This window comes from Sprattus sprattus (genome assembly GCF_963457725.1).
Source record: "Sprattus sprattus genome assembly, chromosome: 2".
Taxonomy (NCBI): Eukaryota; Metazoa; Chordata; class Actinopteri; order Clupeiformes; family Clupeidae; genus Sprattus; species Sprattus sprattus.
The window spans coordinates 25998916-26019171 of record NC_137921.1 but is presented as its reverse complement, the minus strand read 5'-3'; the positions used below and the strand labels follow the sequence as shown (position 1 = coordinate 26019171).

The 20256-nt window shown below is 41.7% G+C and overlaps 1 protein-coding gene across 1 annotated transcript; it reads right to left on the bottom strand.

Moving 5' to 3' along the window:
• Nucleotides 1-674: 674 nt before the first annotated feature.
• On the bottom strand, nt 675-5061 carry LOC308381837 (E3 SUMO-protein ligase ZBED1-like; the record flags this gene model as incomplete). Its single annotated transcript, XM_080859454.1, has 4 exons — nt 675-736; nt 2823-3165; nt 3359-3518; nt 3953-5061. The coding sequence occupies 4 exons, from the start codon at nt 5059-5061 to the stop codon at nt 675-677; spliced, it is 1674 nt and encodes a 557-aa protein (XP_080715580.1).
• Between the last annotated feature and the right edge of the window lie 15195 nt (nt 5062-20256).

Sequence of the window (20256 nt, the reverse complement as noted above, 5' to 3'; positions counted from 1 at the left end):
AATTTAGAGATTTGACTATTTGTGTCTTGCAGGTTGATGCTTTGAGATTTTACTTGAGAAATGTGTGCAACAACAGAACTTTGTGTACAGTGTTTTGACAACAACGTGACGTGTAATTGACATCAGTGTGTTCACAAGGAAAATCAGAGTCTAATGCAGATAAGGGAGTCTTAAGTGTTTCCCACTTGGGGCGAGCGATTGATACATGACGTGAAGGTTGTGCAGATTGTGCCGAATTTTCGCTTTTTACTTCTTAGCAATAGTGAAAAACTGTAACAGTACCAAAATGTAGAGCAGTACAGTTATTATCAAAAGTTCCCCACATTGTTTCATTTTTCCCCTTGTAATTCTCCATAAATTCACAGAGATAGGACCGCTTCTCCCTCCCAGTCTCCACTAGGCTCTTTTGCACCACTGGACAGTGTTGTTTTCTTCAACAGGTTTGAGACAAAATTTTGCCCAGGCAAAATAACCCCTGTGTAGCTGGACTTCCGTCACAGAGGCCCGGCCTGGTAGAGGAAGACAGCTCCTTTCCTCTGTCTCTTTCTAAGGAATTTCTTGTTTAAAATGTGTTAGATGTATCCAGGTAGCTCTCTCCAGTATCTGACTGTGGTAGATGTCGACGGTAGCACTTTGTATGGTCTGTCCCACTTGGGCAAGTGGAAGTGTTTTCTTTAGAGACTTTTGATTAGGACCCAATCTCCTGGTCCAACCTTGAATTCAGCCTCACATCGTCCTGTGTAGGGGAGAGAAATCTGAGAGCATTTAGTTTCAACATCATCTTTGCCATGTACTCTGAAAGTGTGTATCAATCTCTTTGTCTGTTTTTGCAAATGGCTTAATGCTTAGGCAGTGCAGATTCTTCCATACATCATTTCAAACAGTGATCTCAACATGCATGCTTAAAGGTGCATTAAGGATTAATAGCTATTCGCTAAAGGTATGCTAGCAGCTAAAACTAACAAAATCTCTTGAAATGTGCTGACTTTGACATTATGACAAACTAATTACTCAACGACTGTCCTTACACAGTCAAACATCAATCATGTGCAACACAAGACTAAGCAAGACGGCAAATAAGCTACTTACTAGATCGGCAGAAGGTAATCAAAGTCAGGTCGGCGGGCATCGGCAGGCAAAACTACAGAAGGCAGTTATATGCCTATCGACCCTGCTATGCCATTGGCACGGACGCAATTCTCCATATTAAAAGTCATTGTAGCGCCCCAATTTTTTTTAAGCTGTTATTTTAAGGTTAAACTGCTTATCCTAACCCTAATCCTGAAGCATAATTGTTGCATATTGTGCCTTTAATATCACTACTTTCACTCTCGGAATTGGCTTTCAATAAATCGGTCTTTTCTTTTCTACCAGTCCGGCTGACTGGAGGTTGTATGGGCAGTGATTGTCTATGGCTAGACAATATTTCTTTCTTTCGTTGGGATTTAACTCAATAAAATCTATAACTGAATGTTTAAACATCTTTCAAACAAAATAATTGAATAAGAAGTAAAACAATATAAAATCAATGAGAAATGATTAATCTTCTTTCTCATAAAATAAAAACAAGAACTAAAAATATATGCTTACTGTCCCCTCTTATTGAGGCATGTTTTCACCATGGCTCAATATTGCAGCATATCTTTTAGTATTGTGTGATCTAATTCTTCAAATGTGTATGTGTCTCAGATGGTTGTTGCAGTTCAGAGTGTTTTACATCAAATTTAGCAAGAGTAAAACATAGAGTTAAATAATGGTCAACATCGTTCCAGAACCTGTTGTTCCAATAGGCTTTTTCGATTACTTAAATCATAATAAAAGAAATAAAAGTAATAAAACTTTCTGCTTGGTAAGTGGCCTTGTCTGCTTTGTGGTTTCCCAATGAAACCGAGTCTTTGCACGTGTGTGAGCAATCAGTGCAATAAGTTCCGCTTCCTGTGCGGAATAGTGGGAAGGTAGTGGCTCTGCCTTCAAAGTTTTCTCTGCTGTGACTACAGCGTAACCCGTTGCATTACTGCCATCAAGGTTCTTTTTGCTTGACCCATCAACAAACATAGTTAAATCAGCTTCTGGGAAAGGCATATCTCGTAGGTCAGCTCTGGCTGCCATAGTTTTTATCTGTCCTCTGCTGTAAGTAACAGTGTAGTTGGCTTAAATGTCACGCTGTGCTCAATAGTGATATGAGGCTGTGAGAGCAAAAAAAATAAGCATGTGGAACTTCAGTGCCAAGGCTGCAGCCACTACTGCTTGTAAACATTCAGACATTGCTTGGGCTACTGGATCTAGCCGTGTGGAATAGATGCCACTGGTATCAACCTAAAGTCCCCACTTATGCATTAACACAGATGTCATATATATATTAGGGCCGGGACTCGATTAAAAAATGTAATCAAATTAATTAGAGGCTTTGTAATTAATTAATCGAAATGAATCGCATTTTAATCGCATATAAATATTTTACCTGAGAACAGTGAGAAGTAATTTTTTTAACATAGATTTTTAGTATACCATTGAATAATGACTGAATACATAAGCTTAAGCAACAAAAATTTTTTTTTTTTTTTTTTCAAGTCCAACAGACCAGTGCAATTTTTGCAAAGTGTAGCAATACCATACCAACAGCTGGTTTAAAACAACCTGAAGTGCCAGTTGCACCAACAACATAACAACATAAAACATAGTTCAACATAAAGTGCATAAAGTGGCCTCAGGATACCTCTATGACTACTTCTTCTACTTCTCTTTCAGCCAGTTGCTGAGACAAACTAGCCTATTCACATTTTCAGAGCTCAAAGCTGCCCTTTTCTTTTGAACTATGTTACCTGCCAGTGAGAAAAGTCTTTCGCAAGGGACAGAAGTAGCAGGGCTGCCCAGATACTTGCGGGCCAGGGCAGAAAGCTGTGGATGGGCTCCCTCATGAGTGGACCACCACTGCAGTGGGCAGTCTGTCTCACTGATGGTGGGCTCTGCCCTGTAGCGGGCCAGAGCCCCTTTGGGCCCCTCTTCATCCTCTGATTCAGAGTCTGAATTAAACAGCAGGAGGCTCCTCTTCCTTGCTGGCTCCTCTGTGGGTTCTGGAGTGGCTCTGTCTGGTTCTTTTTGCAGCATTGCCTCAATGCTGGTCCACACCCCTTCTCGCTCTCCTCTTGATAGACACTTTAGGTCCTTAGAATCAGAATCAGGTTTATTGTCACATCACAGATTTACAGAGTAAAAAGATGGGCGAAATTCATTTTCACACATGGTTCCCATAGAAAGAAAGAGGGAGGAGGGGGGAGGGAAGGGGGGGGGGGTGTAGGGGCAGGGTAAAGGTCAAAGTCAAAAAGCAAGAGAAAAGAAAAACAATGAAGACCATTACACATGTTTCCTTAAAGCGTGGATCGAGTGCTGTAGCCACCCTGAGCCATCCATGGTTGAGTGTATCTTGCCGTTGAGACAGGTCCGTTTTAAAGGCACCCTTGAACCTCACCACATAGGCTGGGTCGTCATCTGAGACCTTCATGGTGTGGATCAGGTGGCTGAGAGCAGGTAACACAACAGAGCAAGAGACATAAGTCTCACCCCCAAGGAGCTCAGTCACATATCTGCAGAGGATAGTTTAGGAAAGTGATTGATTACTGTGCCAATTAATAGTAGAATAAAAACAGTAGCAACTTTATACTATAGTCATAATGATTTAAGCAATAAGCCCCAAGAGGCCGTGGTTTGCGCTGATTTTAGAACAGGTAAGGGGAGTTGTTAGGCACAACGCGAAGCGGAGTGCCATTAAACCCCCTTACCTGTTCTCAAATCAGCGCAAACCACGGACTCGCAGGGCTTATTGCTTAAATCATTATGACTATAGTATAAAGTTGCTACTGTTTTTAGCTAATCACAATCAAGGATTTGAACAATCAGTTTTAGAAATTGATATTCAGTACAATACATTTAAAAACAGTTGGTGGGTGTTTACCTGCATGGTTTAAGGAGGGTCTCGAGCCTCTGCAGTCTGTCCCACTCTGCTGTAGTTAACATGGTGAGCTTGTGCTTCTGTTTGGCTAGAGTAACCTTCACAGCCTCTTGGTTCTTTAGCAGACGAGAGATCATGAACAGTGTGGAATTCCACCTTGTGGAAACATCCTGCATCAGTGGCTCTTTGTCTTGTTCTAGACGTGCTTGCTCCGTGTGCAGTTCCTCTGTGTTTGAGGGGCTATGTTTAAAATGCCCCACTATTTTACGACATCTTGCCAATGTGGCTGTGAACCCGCTGTCAGCAAGGCAAACTGTGATGGTCCTCTGCAATACGTGAGCAACACACGGCATGTGCTGGAATGTGAGCTGTCTCATTGCAGCGATCATGGTTCGGGCACTGTCTGTTCCGATTGTGGTGACTTTTGGTGTGATTTCCCAGCCCTCTGCCACAGACTCAAAATCTTCTGCCACGTTTTCAGCAAAGTGCCTAGCGGTGGTCTTCTGGATGGTTAAGGCAAATGAGTGAAGACGCCACTTCATGTCAATAAAGTGTGCTGTCACACCGAGATAATTTGAATTGCTTACCGAGGTCCAATGATCCCCAGTCAGGGCAACATACTCTGCTTTCTTCAACAATAAATTCTCCTTTTCTTCCTTTTCATTGTCATAAAGTTGCTGGACACTTTTTGTCACTGTCTTTCTGCATGGCAGCTCGTATGTTGTGTCAGATGACGCAATCTGCAGTACCTTTTGCAGGCCCTTATCTTCTACCACTCCAAGTGGTCTACAGTCGAGTGCAACCCAGTGAGCCAGGGCGTTGGTAATCTTTTCAGACGTGGACTTAGTTACCCTCGTCCTCAAACCAGTCAACTGGTGGAGTGTGGGTTGTATGTGGGTTGTAGCCGGATTCAGACTAACGTCCACGCTAGCTGATATATGTTTGGCATTTAGGTGATATTTAAGGGACGATATGCTGCGATGATATGCAAATTCCTTTTTACATATCTTGCACACAACCGTGTTCTTGTCTACGCTTCCATCTTCTCTTTTTTTGTAGTAAAATGTCCCATCCACGGGGCCAACCAACGCGGTCTCATCGGCTTGGTTCATGTTCACTGTGCCAGTGCCACTGTGGTTTGTTGTTTAAACCGAAATAATTCAAATAATGCGCGTTAGTTGGTGCGCCAGTATAATCGGTCCGTCTGAAACTCCTCCAGTGAGAAACGTTCCGCGGTGCAAAAATAGATACGATTAAAATGCGTCAATTTTTTTAACGCGTTAATTTTTGTGAAATTAATTAATCGTAATTAACGCGTTAAAGTCCCGGCCCTAATATATATATATACAGTACTGTGCAAAAGTTTTAGGCAGGTGTGAAAAAATGCTATGAACAAAGAATGCTTTGAAAAATGTAAACAATAAATATTTATTTTTTATCCATTTACATGGTAAGACTGAGCACAGCAACAAGACACAACGTAGTTATACTGCATCAGCAGGGTCTCTCCCAGACAAAGATTTCAAAGCAGACAGGGGTTTCAAAATGTGCAGTTCAAGCTCTTTTGAAGAAGACGTTGAGGATCGTAGACGCAGTGGTCAGCCAAGGAAACTTAATGCAGCTGATGAAAAACACATCAAGCTTATTTACCTTTGAAATCGGAAGATTTCAAGCAGTGGCATCAGCTCAGAACTGGCAGAAACCAGTGGTACCCAGGTACAGACATTTACTGTCCGGGGAAGTCTGGCCAGAAGTGGTCTTCATGGAAGAGTTGCAGCCAAAAAGGTCTACCCCGACAAGGAAACAAGGCCAAGTGACTGAACTAAGCACGAAAACATAGAAACTGGGGTGCAGAAACATGGCAGAAGGTGCTCTGGACTGATAAGTCAAAATTAGAAATATTTGGCTGTAGAAGAAGGCAGTTTGTTCGCCGAAGGGCTGGAGAGAGGTACAATAATGAGTGTCTGCAGGCAACAGGGAAGCATGGAAGAGGTTCCTTTCCAGTTTGGGGCTGCATTTCTGCAAGTGGAGTTGGAGATTTGGTCAGGATGAATGGTGTCCTCAATGCTGAGAAATACAGGCAGATACTAATCCATCATGCAATACCATCAGGGAGGCGTATGATTGGCTACAAATGTATTCTGCAGCAGGAACCTAACCCCAAACATACAGCCAATGTCAATAACAACTATCTTCAGCTTAAAGAAGAACAGAAAGTCCTGCAAGTGATGGTATGACCCCCACAGAGCCCTGATATCTACATCATCGAGTCTGTCTGGGTTTACATGAAGAGACAGAAGAATTTTAGGAAGCCTACATCCACAGAAGATCTGTGGTTAGTTCTCCAAGATGTTTGGAACAATTTACCAGCCGAGTTCCTTCAAAAACTGCGCAAGTGTATCTGGAAGAATTTATGCTATTTTGAAGGCAAAGGGTGGTCACACCAAATATTGATTTCATTTAGAATTTTCTTCTGTTCCTTCACTGCATTTTGTTAATTTAGGAAGAATTGATGAAAATAAACTGTTAACACTTCCATTTTTGAAAGCATTCTTAGTTTACAGCGTTTTTTCACACCTGCCTAAAACATTTGCACAGTACTGTATATATATATTTTTTTTTACAGTCTACAGCTTGTACGAATAGCTTTGTCATGTCATGGATGTGCTAAGACAGTAGGACTAACCAATAGCAAGCAAGATTATCGGGCCCGTAAACGCTGTGATACATCCGTGAATGATGAGCATTCCTGGTTGATATCGGACATTCCCCCGAAATATCCGTCTTCCGCAAATTACCGGAATTTCCCGCATACAGACCAAGAGGGGAGAGGGGGGCGATGTGTTACTTCTCACCTCCCGCTGACAGAGGTGTGAAATGCTCTTATTAGCATATTGACTGTCAGCAGTCTAGCCACACACACCCTGCTGCAGCCATTGGTTGAAAACGACAAGGAATTGAATTAAAACGTCTTGTGATGAGACGGAATGAGATTCTGTCTATTGGTCAGCTTTCAACTGACAAAACGTATCCCCTCGCATTTACAGCTATTGCCTCATAAAAACGAAATTAAAATGTATGGGTTTTGCTCCGGGGTTATCACATTTCTTGATTTGCCTTCCGTTTTCAGAGTTCTGTCTTTAGGGTTTTGATTTCGGGGTTATCACGATTCTTGCTTTGCCTTTCATTTTCAGAGTTCGAGGGTTGCAATTTCACGTTCCAGGCTGTTCCACTCATATTCCGGAGCTTCCTCTCTGTAATGTTCTTGAGAGCATGTAATCATACAGAATCGGGCTTACTCTGATATTGAGATAGTCATTTCACAACTTGGGACATGTTTGCCACTCGTGAATATCTAACCTGTGTCTTTTCAGGTAGATTTTGAAATCTTACGCGAGCATGCGAGCTTCGAACCTGCGCTCTTCAGGTTAATGGTACTGTGTGTCTAACCGCTTAGCCACGTTGCTGGTGAGAAATTACCTCGTCGGTGCGAGCAAGTCACTGGTTTATCATTCCTCCCTCCTCTGGGGTAGGCCTATTTCTCTTCTGTTACTGGAGCGTGGGAATTTGGAATTGTTTAGTGGACTTATGTGAAGTTTTAATTAGCCTATGTTCACTTAAAGGCGCCCGAGGCAACATTAGAAACTTTAGACTCGAATAATAAACGTTCAATTTCTAGTAATTTTTTACACGTAGTAAGTTTCAATAACACCATACTATTACATATCGACATTCAAGGAGCAAAGATGAGACGTCGAAATCGCCTGCCTTCTGTTTTCCACGGTAGATCGCAGGTTATGCTATAAATGGCTTAGCATGGGTGGGATGGGGAAAGATAACACCTTTCCATCCAGACGGAAATTTACCTAATCGGAATCTGTAATTAGTTTCCATATATATATATAGTTGATCTGTCTTATTTGACGAAGCAGTGAGCTAGCTGTCTTTCAATATCTCTTGTCGAATTATCTCACATGTTTATGGTGGTATGTGTTTAAACGTTTTAACTTAGGCTATGTGTAATGTTCCTAACTTATATATTATTATTTCACCTTAATGTTCTTGAGATTCGTTTCTGGCATGTAATTATACAGAGTCAGGCTTACTCTGATAATAGTCATTAAGAGTCGTTAACTTGGGCCATGGTTGCCACTAGTGGGGATCAAACCTGTGACTTTCAGGTTTTTTAAATCAGTGAAGCAGTGACGGGGTGCCTCCCCTGGCGGGGGGGGGGGGAGTTGTTTTCAATCCAGGTACAATGTGGGCTTCTACGGCAATACACAGGGTAAAAAACTGTCGTAAATCCCACATTTCATGCAGTGTTTCTTAATAATGCTTGCCTTACCGCTTCAGGCTTTTTAATAATAAATCCAGCTGACATGGGCTGAGAATAAAGTATACTCTGCAACATTTGTGTTTTTAACGCATGGTTAGGAATCCATTATCTACAGAAGTTAGTCATTCCCCGAAAATACATAATTTATTTCTTTGTGTCTGGCAAAGGTGCTTTTTAAAGATTTACTTCAGTGAACCACAGCTGCTAATTTTGTGGCCTTGTTTCTGCTACTCTTAACAACCCAGGGTATGTTGTCTACTGTAACAACCGGCTCAGGATTGTCACAAGAAACGGGACAACCACAGCTCAAAGTCACGCGTATTTATTTAATGAAGTTTAAACACACGCTAAACAAAGTATGCTGCTTGTCCGTTCTCCCGGTGTGCGGAAGCGCAGGCCTTTTTGTAGCACGCGGACACGCCTCCACGCAGGTGGAACCTGGGCTAATCAGCACCTGGGACGAGACACAGCCATACAGACAAACATACCAACACTCGCACAACACAGGACACCAAGGAAAGCGGACGAACATAATGGTTCGTCACACCCTCCCCCTTACAAAAGTTGACCGTAACAGGTCAACGTACAACAACAATAATAAACACAGAATGCATAGAATAACACACAGAATGCAGAGAATAACACACAGAATGCATAGAATAACACACAGAATGCATAGAATAACACACAGAATGCAGAGAATAACACACATAATGCATTGAATAACACACAGAATGCATAGAATTACACACAGAATTACATTAAATATTATACATTTTATACTTATCTTTAACCCCCTCAACCCTGGTCCCTTCTGCAACAACAGCCCAACCCGGGCCCTGGGAGGCTAAAGGCAGAAGACACAAAAAGTTATAAAGGTATACAGACAAGACATTAAACTGGAAAAAGCGGGCAATCAGGTTTCCAGTGCCCACTACCCAGACAGTAATGACACCTCTTGCTTGAATCTAACCGGGCAGTGGGCTCTCGTCTGCTGAAAGGCCGCCCAGGAGGTGGGTAAACAGTATGTGGGAATGGCACAGGACCACCCGCACCCCTCTGATGCCAGTCAGACCTACCCTGAGGAAATGCCCGAGCCTTATTTGTGAACTCATAGTCGTCTGCCAGAACAGCCACTTCTGAAACAGTGGTCATTCAATTCAATTCAATTCAATTTGATTTGTATAGCGCCATAACAATACAATTGCCTCTAGGCGCTTAACAGAGCCCAGAGCCTAAACCCCCTTAGTGCATGCACAATGGCAACAGGGGCAAGGAAAAACTCCCTGTTAGGCAGGAAGAAACCTTAAGCAGAACCACGGGGGGACCCATCTGCTTGAGGTCGGCCGGGTGGAGACAGGAAGGTGGGACGGGGGGAAAGGGGGAAGGGGAAGGGTTGTGTGGCAGAAGGGGAAAGGAAGCAACAGGGGTTATACACAGTAATACACTGGGCCTTACCCTTAAAAACACACTGCAGCATAAGAGTGCGCTCAGTATTCGGCCAGGCCTGTGCATCAGCCACTCTCTCAAACAGGGCAAAGAAAGAATCCAAATCTCGCTCATTAAAAGGTGGAACCAACTTTAGATTAGAGGCCATATGAAATTTAGGGGCTTCATGCGACACAGTTTGCGGGACAAGATTCCCCTCATCAATTAATTGCAAACGTTTCGCCTCAATCTCCAATTTAGCCAACTCAAGGTCAGTTTCAAGCTTTTTGGACTCTAACTGCAGGCTGAGTAACTCATGCTGCTGCTCATAAGTAAAAGTACTAGAGGTAGCAGCAGTTACTGAAGGTTTCTGTACCTCTGATTCTAATTCAGATAAGATACCAATCTCAACCAAGGATGCTCTTAAAGATGCCTTAATAGTGCCTTTCCATTTTCTGTCAGCAGCAGAAATATCAATTTTATAAGACTCCGCAAGCTTAAGCAACTGCACCTTTGAAAGACTATCAAAAATCTCATCTGACGGGCTATCAACAAATTTCTCCCAACTAGAGGCCATGTTAGCAACACACACCAATAGGACAATGATAATTTATCCAACAATGAATCAAGACTCACAGAAAACGTATTCCTGATATTAAACTTGCACCAGGAAGACAAAACTTGCGAGAATCAGAAATGTTCGCTGAGAGAGAGAGAGCGCGCACACACACGGACGAGAGAGAGAGAGCGCAACCGAAACAGAGAGCGGGCACACCAGCGCCAAACAGGAGGAAGTGAAATGTTACAGACACAGCAGGATATAGCCGAAATGAATCACAAACAATTACGCCTCCACGCAGGTGGAACCTGGGCTAATCAGCACCTGGGACGAGACACAGCCATACCCTCCTGACTACCAGCCATTGAAATTTGTCCTCTCTAGAGGACCTTTCTAAATCTGAATATCTTCCACCCCCTGCATGCTCCTGAACTAACTCCTTTTGGTATCTAGAGAGGACATTTAGGGCTTTTATTTGATACCTCATTTGTAGGGGTGGGATTTTGGGAAATTCCTGTTCCTGTTGGAGGAAAATGGCGTCACAGGGGCATTTTATGGCAAGAGGAAAAATAGATATCTTAGGCTAGCTTTACACGACAACGATCTGAACACAAACCGCAAAAGTGGCGTTGCGTTCCCACTTTTTATTTCGCGTTTAGACGAGCGACTTTGGGTGGAAATCTGCATGCACACGGGGACGCAAAAATGTGTGAAACTTGATGTAGTATGCATGCCAGGTGGCTAGGTGGTACTGTGAAGCACTGTCATACAACAACACCAAGAGCGCGCGCATGCGTTGAAACGTCCTTCTACTTCTCTTCTTAGCGCGAAATCGAAATTCGGAAAACCAAAGCATGGCAGCAATCCGACATGTTAATTTCCTGTATGTGTGGCCATTAAAATAATGTTGAATCTGACGTTTGTTGGTGTTTGGATGTACTGCACATGGGTATGACGTCAACGCGTAGGCAAGGATAGCCAGCGTGAGCAGCTCAGAGCACACTTTTGCGTTTTCAACCCTTTAGACGGGAACGTGACGGTGGAGCGTTTTTAAGATTTCCACTCTGGAAGGTGGGTTCATTTCTTTGCGTTTTCAAGCCCCAAAAACGCTGTCGCCGTCTAAACGAAAGGCACATCTGATAAAATATTTTGTCGTTTTCACCCGGGAGTGTTGTCGTGTAAAGCCACCCTTAGATAAAGGCTAGATGGATTATGGCGGACTCTTGAATGTCCGCACAGGAGGCCATTTTGAGGACAGTATAGCTTCCGGGGATCAGTGGTACGTTAGGTAACGTCAGTGATCTTCACAATCGTTTACACTCTTATCTCGCGGAAATTTTGACGGATTTACAAATGACTTGATTTACAATCGTCATTACCTTGGTAATAATTCTGGATGCTTGAACATGTTGAGATGTGCAGCTTAATTGTGTATCACGGCTATTGCATCAGTCATTTTACATCAATTGGCGAGTAATTGTTCTTTCTTTTCAATATAACTTAAGTTGCACATAATAAAACTGAAGTTGCACATGATTTCCAATCGGGTTGGTTTGTTAAACATCTTACATTATGATTTCGACAGGAAATTGCTGACTTTATTGCCAATGAAGATGCCAGAATTTCGTGCAATCTGCTCTATTGAACTCTCCCTTGAAACGAGACCTGTCAATGTTATTTTCATATGAAACCCCATGTTTATAATTCTTCATAAGTATGTAGTGCCATAAGAAATATCTTACGTTTATAACAAACCAACCCGTTTGAAAATCGGTTGAAAATTGAGCAAGTTCTGGTTATTTAAAAAGTACCACTAAAAAGTACCACTACCAACACACAGTCATTTGTAAATCCGTCAAAATTTCCGCGAGATAAGAGAGTGAACTATACTGTCCTCAAAATGGCCGAAATGTGCGGACATTCGACTCCGTCGGCCAGAAACGCAGGCAGGATATCTAGCCTTTATTATAGATATCTATGAGAGGAAAGGTAAGGGCATAATAATTGATTTTGAGCTAATTTTTACTTGAAATGTTGTTGTTATATTGTACATGAATCTCTTAGGAACACATTAAACCAATTTATACATGAATGTTACAAAAGTTTACCACAGTATTTAAATGTTTAATAAATGTCCTCTGTAGTGGACATTTGTAGTTACTTCTTCCATTTTGTTCTGTATTTTTTTAAACGAGAAGAAAGGGATTCATTGTCAGAGGCAGAGAGATTGCTACTGAGAATTGTTAAAGGAAACTCAGATATTGAGTTGTCTGATGAGGAAGACCAAGATGCAGTGTTGGTAGAAGCAGAGGCAGAGGGTTCAGACAGCTCTGAGGATGAAATTCAGGCAGGGCAAGCAGAGGCAGAGGAGTCAGGAGAGGAAGCCGAACAGTCCACATCTACGTCTAGTCGCCGTCCACAGTGAAGCAAGACTACAACGTACACCTTAACTTTGTATTCTCAAGAACATACATTATACTTTAGATTTGCTTATATTAGTAATTGCTGTACTTATTTACAATATTTATGTCACAAATCATTATCACTGGCATCATGTACAGTTATGTGCAAAATAATAGCAGTCTCACATCACTAATGTGTTTAAGTACTGATTTTGGCAGAAATTATGATACAACATGGGAACTAATTCATGACTAGGTGCAGCAGAGCAATGGCCAAACAACAGACTTAACAGACATGACATGCATGCTGCTGATTCGGGGTAATTGACTAATTTAATGAAAGTGTTCAAATGGGTGTGTTGAAATTAATAGCAGTGTGGAGTTCAATTAGGGAGGTCAATCAGTCGGTGAAGAAATGGTGTCAATAATGGCCCTTATTTAAGGAAGGAAGGCAGCAGGGGTTGTACCTGCTGCTTTTAGCCCTTGTCCAGTGGTCAAATGGGTCGGTCTAGACATTGCACAGAAGAGAAGTTGATTGGAGAGGGGAAAACGTATAAAGAAGTGGAGAAAATAATTGGCTGCTCAGCTAAAATGATCTCCAATGCTTTAAAATGGCAAAGAAAACCAGAAAAACGTGGGAGAAAAAGGAATACCACCATCCGCGTAGATCTTAAAATAACAAGAATGGCAAAGAAACAACCAATGATCAGCTCCAGAGAGATCAAAGAATATCTTCATTTGCCTGTGAGTACTTCAACGATCAGAAGACGCCTATGTGAAGCCAAACTATTTGCAAGAAACCCTCGTAAAGTACCACTACTGAAAAAAAGACATGTATTGAAAAGGTTACAGTTTGCCAAAGAACACATTGACTGGCCAAAAGAGAAGTGGCGCAATGCTCTATGGACAGATGAGAGCAAGATTGTTCTTATTGGGTCTAAAGGCCGCAGACTGTTTGTGAGACGACCCCCAAACACTGAATACAAGCCACAGTACACTGTGAAGACTGTAAAACATGGAGGTGCGAGCATAATGGTTTGGGGATGTTTCTCATACTTTGGAGTCGGGCCCATTTATCGCATAACAGGCACCATGGACCAGTTTCAGTACGTTCAAATACTGGAAGAGGTCATGTTGCCTTATGCTGAGGAAGAAATGCCCTTAAAATGGGTGTTTCAGCAGGACAACGACCCCAAACAACATCCTGGTTCCAAACCAAAAAATTGATGTGATGAAGTGGCCAGCCCAATCCCCGGACCTCAATCCGATTGAGAATTTGTGGAGTGACCTGAAGAATGCAGTTTTTGATGCAAAACCCAAGAATGCAGAAGATCTGTGGAGTGTAGTCCAGTCAGCTTGGGCTGCAATTTCTGTTAGCAGGTGTCAAATGTTAGTTGACTCTATGCCAAACAGATGTAAAGTAGTGATAAAAAAATAATGGTTACACAACTAAATATTAGTTCAGTTCTTAAAGTAGGGGCTAAATCTTCATTGAATTTTAAAGGTTATACTGTAAATATTCCAGTTCGTAAATGAAAATGCAGATACTGCTATTTTTTTGAACAGCCGAATAATCTTTTTCTTTATTTTCAGTTTAAAAAAAAAAAAAAGTTAATTTTTTCATGTGGAATTGAATGTGTGCTGCTCCTAGTGCCTTTGTTTGTATTGAAATAAATGCTATTAGGAACATGGAACTTTTTCTCTGTTGTTTTAAACACACTGCTATTATTTTGCACATAACTGTATGTCTCAAAAAAAGATTCTGAATTCATGGTACAGATTGTGAGTATAAGATATTTTTTCCCCTCAAATGATTATGAACCTAATTTCCCTTTTTTATTTGTTTATTTCTTTCTTAAGGTTCAATCCTTCACTGGTAGATCCTGCTATTATTCAGGGGGATGACGTCACAACACGTCAAAACTGGACTCGGATGAATTACTTTGAACAGTACATCGATGACTCAGTGTTTGAAAAAATGGCTATGTGCACAAATCAGCGTGAAGTCCTTTTGTCTGGAGCAACACTAAATGTCACTCCTGAAGAGTTAAAGACATTCTTTGGAATTTCTATCTACATGGGCTGTCTAGGCTATCCAAACATACAGATGTATTGGGCCTCCCAAACCAGAGTTCAAATTGTGGCAGAGTCTATGACTAGAAATCGCTTCTACAAGTTAAGAAGTTCCATTAAGATTGTCAATGACCTTGATGTTTCAGATGATGAGAAAAAAGGAGATCTCTTGTGGAGAATCAGGCCCCTCCTGACCAAAGTACAGCAATGATGTCTGAGCCTGCCTAGAAAGGGAAAATTGTGCATTGATGAGCAAATGGTTCCATTTACTGGCCGCTGCCCAGTGCGTCAGTATGTACCAAGAAAGCCATACCCAACTGGATTAAAGGTGTTTGTCTTGGCTGCACCAGCTGGTCTGGTTCTAGACTTTGTTGTCTACCAAGGCAAGACCACCTCCAGTGTCACAGAAGGGAAGGAGAACAAGCTGTCCTTCATCTGGCAAAGTCCGTTCCAGGAGGAACCCACCTGTTCTTTGACTAGGTTCTTTACATCTGTCAACCTCCTGGAAACCCTGCTAGCAAAAGGCCTGACAGGAACAGGAACCCTTATGAAGAACAGAGTTCCAACGGAGTGTGGAATCATCGAGGATAAACCCTTCAAGAAGAAAGGAAGAGGCTCATCACAGATGGTGGTCAGGCGAAACCCTCCCGAACTCGCGATCCTGAAGTGGCTGGACAACAAGCCAGCGGCCATGGCATCCTCAGCCTATGGTATTGAGCCAGAGGACACCCACCGAAGGTGGTCAAAGAAAGAAAAAAGGTTTTTCCAGGTGCCAAGACCACTGGCAATAGCAGAATACAACACAAACATGGGTGGTGTCGACTTGGTGGACCGAAGGCTTTCCTTCTACAGAATGGCCACTCGCACTCGTAAATGGACAGTACGTGCCATTTTCCATTTGTTCGACCTGGCCATCACAAATGCCTGGCTTCAGAAGAAGGCTGACTGCCAGCTTCTAGGAAAGAAACAAATCAAATTGCTTGACTTCAAACTGCTTCTAGGGGAGCAGATGATCACTAGGGCCCAAGCAGGATTTGCAAGTGATGACGATGACTACACTCCCCCACGTCAGAAGTATATGCCACAGCCAGATTTTCCAAAAAGGGAAATTGCTTCATGAAATATCACAGCCCATAAACACACACACACACACAAATCACATAGTTCCAGCAGTAATGATGTTCAGAGGTTGACTCATGGTGCTTTTTCATGTTTTTATACACTGCAACATAGTGATACAAGTTCAAGTTTTTATCATTCTTATTATGAATTCATGGTTTTAAAATATGGTTCAATTTGACATGTACGGAGTTCCGATGTCCACTGTAATGGACACATTTTATTGTCCATTATCTATGAAATAAAACTTTTTTTTTTTTTTTTTTTTTACAGTATTCTCATTACCTCTCAAACAATTGGGGAAGTTAAAAAAAAAAGTGATTGTAAAACATTTTTTTTCCTGGTAGTCAGGAGGATATAGACAAACATACCAACACTCGCACAACACAGGACACCAAGGAAAGCGGACGAACATAATGGTTCGTCACACTACAGCAGCCGGTTGTACCAGCAGAACTTAAGTTACATCTTTGCCTAGGCACTACGTTCGAGTTTACAAACTAATTGTTAAACTGTTGCACCACACCATTTACGTTCAACGTAGGCTTAAGTTATATCTTAAAACTTACACCCAGTATTGGGTAAATGTAACCTCCGCCGTAAATACAAAAAAAATGGTTAACCATTCTGGGACAGGGACCCACCGGTGGGATATTTTTTTCACATTGTCAAAACTCTGCAAGTTTTTGTCCTACAGACATATAAAGACAACCCACATGAACCTTGGACCCTCTTCTTTTAAAATATATAAAGTTCGAAAATGAAATATAAATAAGTACTTTGTAAGAAGAATATAGCTGAGCTGATGCACTTCAGTCTGTCAGTGAGTTTTCTGCTCCTAAGGACCCACCCATTAGCAAATGACAGCCATTCATATGATAAGTAATGGTGATTCAGTAATCTCCATTGGGCCAAGGTGTGGCGTGAAAACCTTTGGGGGAAGTGAGCCAAAAAGACATTCCAGGGCCATTGTCTTTGTCTGAGGTCTGCCAGGTAACTCATCAATATGCATTTGTAGGGAGACACATTTGTGAGAGAAACAGGTTACTCTGCTATTATAAATATGTAGTAGTAAAACCACACAGTTTCTGAATGCTAAACTCACATATGTATAGCCAACACCTATGTTTACAAGTTTCAGAGTTCAAAGGTCTTAGCTCGAAATCTTTACAATGTTTTTTTTTGTTCAAATTCTGAGCACCTCTGAATAAAGGTATTTGTAAGGGTGATTTAACATTTGATTTAAATACAATTTGATTGTACTACATTCCTTTTACTCTAATGTTGTTATTGCTGATGTCCTCTATAACATAATCATATAAGCCACTTGTGCATCAATACTTATAGCTAGGGGAAATATACAAAAACATCAAGGCATGTTAGACTTCCTAAAAAAGTCAAACAGGCCTCTGTCCCTGAAGGGTTAAGATGGCTTTTCGCTTCGGGCGTATAGAAAACCTTCTGCAAAATGAAGAAAATTGGAGTATGGCTTGCCAAGACGGCGCATTCTCCGTGACAGGTTAAATCCACTGGAACTGTACGACGATGTCGATTTATATATGAGGTTTAGATTTCGGCGCAACGAAATAATTAAAATTACGGACCTTATAGCTAATGACTTGAGGCATAACACGGCTAGGAATGGGGCCCTTTCGCCATCCTTGCAAGTTTGTTTAGCGCTACGATATTTTGCCACGGGGTCATTTCAAAATCTAGTTGGGGACTCGATTCAAGTTCACAAGTCCACCGCGTAGGGCAATTCGGTCTGTTGCATTGTCATTGTGCAGACATATCAACACCTTCGTAAGTTTCCCATCTCAGCCTGTGCAACAAAACATCACCCGTCAGGCGTTCTTCCAGATTGCTGGCTTTCCTGATGTGCTCGGATGCGTGGATGGGACTCACATAAGGATAAAAACCCCATCAGAGCACGAAAATGCCTTCGTCAACATGAAAGAGTATCATTCTATCAACGCCCAGATCGTGTGTGATGCTGATCTTAATATCACTAACTGCGTGATAAAGTGGCCTGGGTCTAAGCACGACAGCTATGTGCTCAGGCAGTCTAATCTTTGGATTGAGTTAGAGGCAGGGACTTATCCAGGAAGACTGTTGGGAGACTCTGGCTATCCCCTCAGGCCTTGGCTGATGACACCTTACCTCAATCCAGCCAATAACAACGAGGAACGCTACAACTCAGCCCACATAAAGACGAGAAATGTTGTGGAGCGGTGCATAGGAGTTCTTAAAAAGCGCTGGGCACGTCTTCATAGAGGTGATTACAGCTCAACAGTAGCGCCATCTACAGACTCAAAATATTGGATCAAAGCTAGGAAGTTCTAGTAGGCCTGCAGATGGGTCAATTAGTGAAAGGCTACATGAAATGATAAGACAATTTAATGTGATGATGAAAAAAACCTTTTCAGTACAAAAACTGCGTATACTAAATAATACTTTATAATCTAAAGAGTGTGGCTATTGCATCTATTTGGTCACTTACAGGCATAGTAATGGAGCCAGAAAGAGATGCGGCTGTAGCTGGTGCCTGTGTGGTGCTACATAACATGGCAATGGCCTGGAACGTACCACTGGTGGAGGAAGAGGACCATGATGATGGGGATGATCTTGATATTCCTCAGGGGATGGAGAATGACCCACATGCTGAGGCAGCGACAGTGCGAGCATACCTCTCAGCAACACATTTTAGGCAATAAGAGACAATCAATATCTTGCCCCAATTTTGTTTTATTTAGTTGAATAAAGTGATTAAGATACATATATATTTATTTATTAATTACATAAACTAAAGTTCATTAAAAGTGTAATTGTGTGCTCGTAACTCCTCCTGTAATTTTAAAACTTCTAAATTCAGTTTGTATTTCTCCACATCTAGTTTTTCCTTTTCAGCTTTTAATTTTTTTTTAAAAAAATTTTTAAATTTGTTTATTGGAACACATCATATGAAATAGCATAGATACATTACAATTAGCTGTGTGATCCATCTTTTTTTTTTTTTTTTTTTAATAGACAAGACATGTAAAAAATAAAATTGAAAATAAAAATAAAAATAAAGAGATACAAGAAAGAAAAATATACACAACTTAAAAACCCACCCACGCTCCCATCCCATGTTGGTCCACCTTTCTCTATCAATGTATCGAATCAGTCAAAGTGTCTGTATGTAACAGTTAAACTGGTACTGATAATTTAGTTCTAAGTAGTAGGAGAAGTAGCTACTTTATCAAAATATGAGAGGAGAGGCTGCCATGTAGTGTAGAAATTCCCAATTGACCCTCTAAGTGAGAATTTAATCTTCTCCAGCTTAAGGAATGACATGAGATCATTCTCCCAAGACTTATCTGCTGGGGGTTTGGGTGACTTCCAGTGTAGAAGGATACATCTGCGGGCAATCAGAGAGGCAAATGCTAAAACATTTAATTTCGGTTTACTAAATTGAAAGTGGTTCAGGGGTACTCCAAATATGGCAATAAGTGGACAGGGAGTGATATCTGCATCTAGAGCCTCAGAAATAATCTTGAAAAGTTCTTCCAGAATCCTGTTAGTTTTGCAACGACCAGAAGGTATGGGCTAAGTCAGAGGGGACAAAGGCACATCTATTACGCCCGACTCACATTGCTGCGTTGGAAGGCGTTGATGCGTCATGGTTAACGCATCCCCATTCACTTTGCATGGGGTGACATCATCCTTTGCCGAACTGAATTGTGGCTCCGTTTGGTTCGCGTGCGTTGCGTTTCATGCTTTGCTCGCGACAAGAGTTGAAGAAGGTTCAACTTTTCAACAGGCAATGCATGCGTCAGCCAATCATATTGCCTTTCATGCATAACTGACAGCACAGGCACTAGCCAATCATATCCCGTATATGCTCACGTCTACAGAGCGGCAAACTCAAAAAAAAAAACATGGCTGCCAAACTCCGTAGATGGTCGTATTTGTACATACAAGTTGGTTGTTTGACTTTTTTTTGGTTAGATTTTTTAAAAGTTACCGAGAAATAGACACTGTACAATGTAAAACCCCCTTTATTGTAACTGAGAAATACGTATCATAGGATTTGCGAGGTGTCTGAGCACACTGTCTAATGATGGGTTAGGGTTAGCATGCTACACAGGGTAAAAGCCTACTAGTGACGTGATTGGTTTGTTGACCTGTCAATCTCACTATAACGTCTCCGTTATCAACAGAACCGCATGCGCCAGACTCCTCCTCCACCATCCGTTGCATCAACGCCTTCCAACGCAACAATGTGAGTCGGGTGTTACAGGCATCACTCGTGCCAGGGAAAACTTTGCCAATTTGGATTTGCTGAAGTGCATTCTGTGCAGTACTTTGTACTGTATTAAATTAAGGCGGGCGCAGGATGAAGAATAAT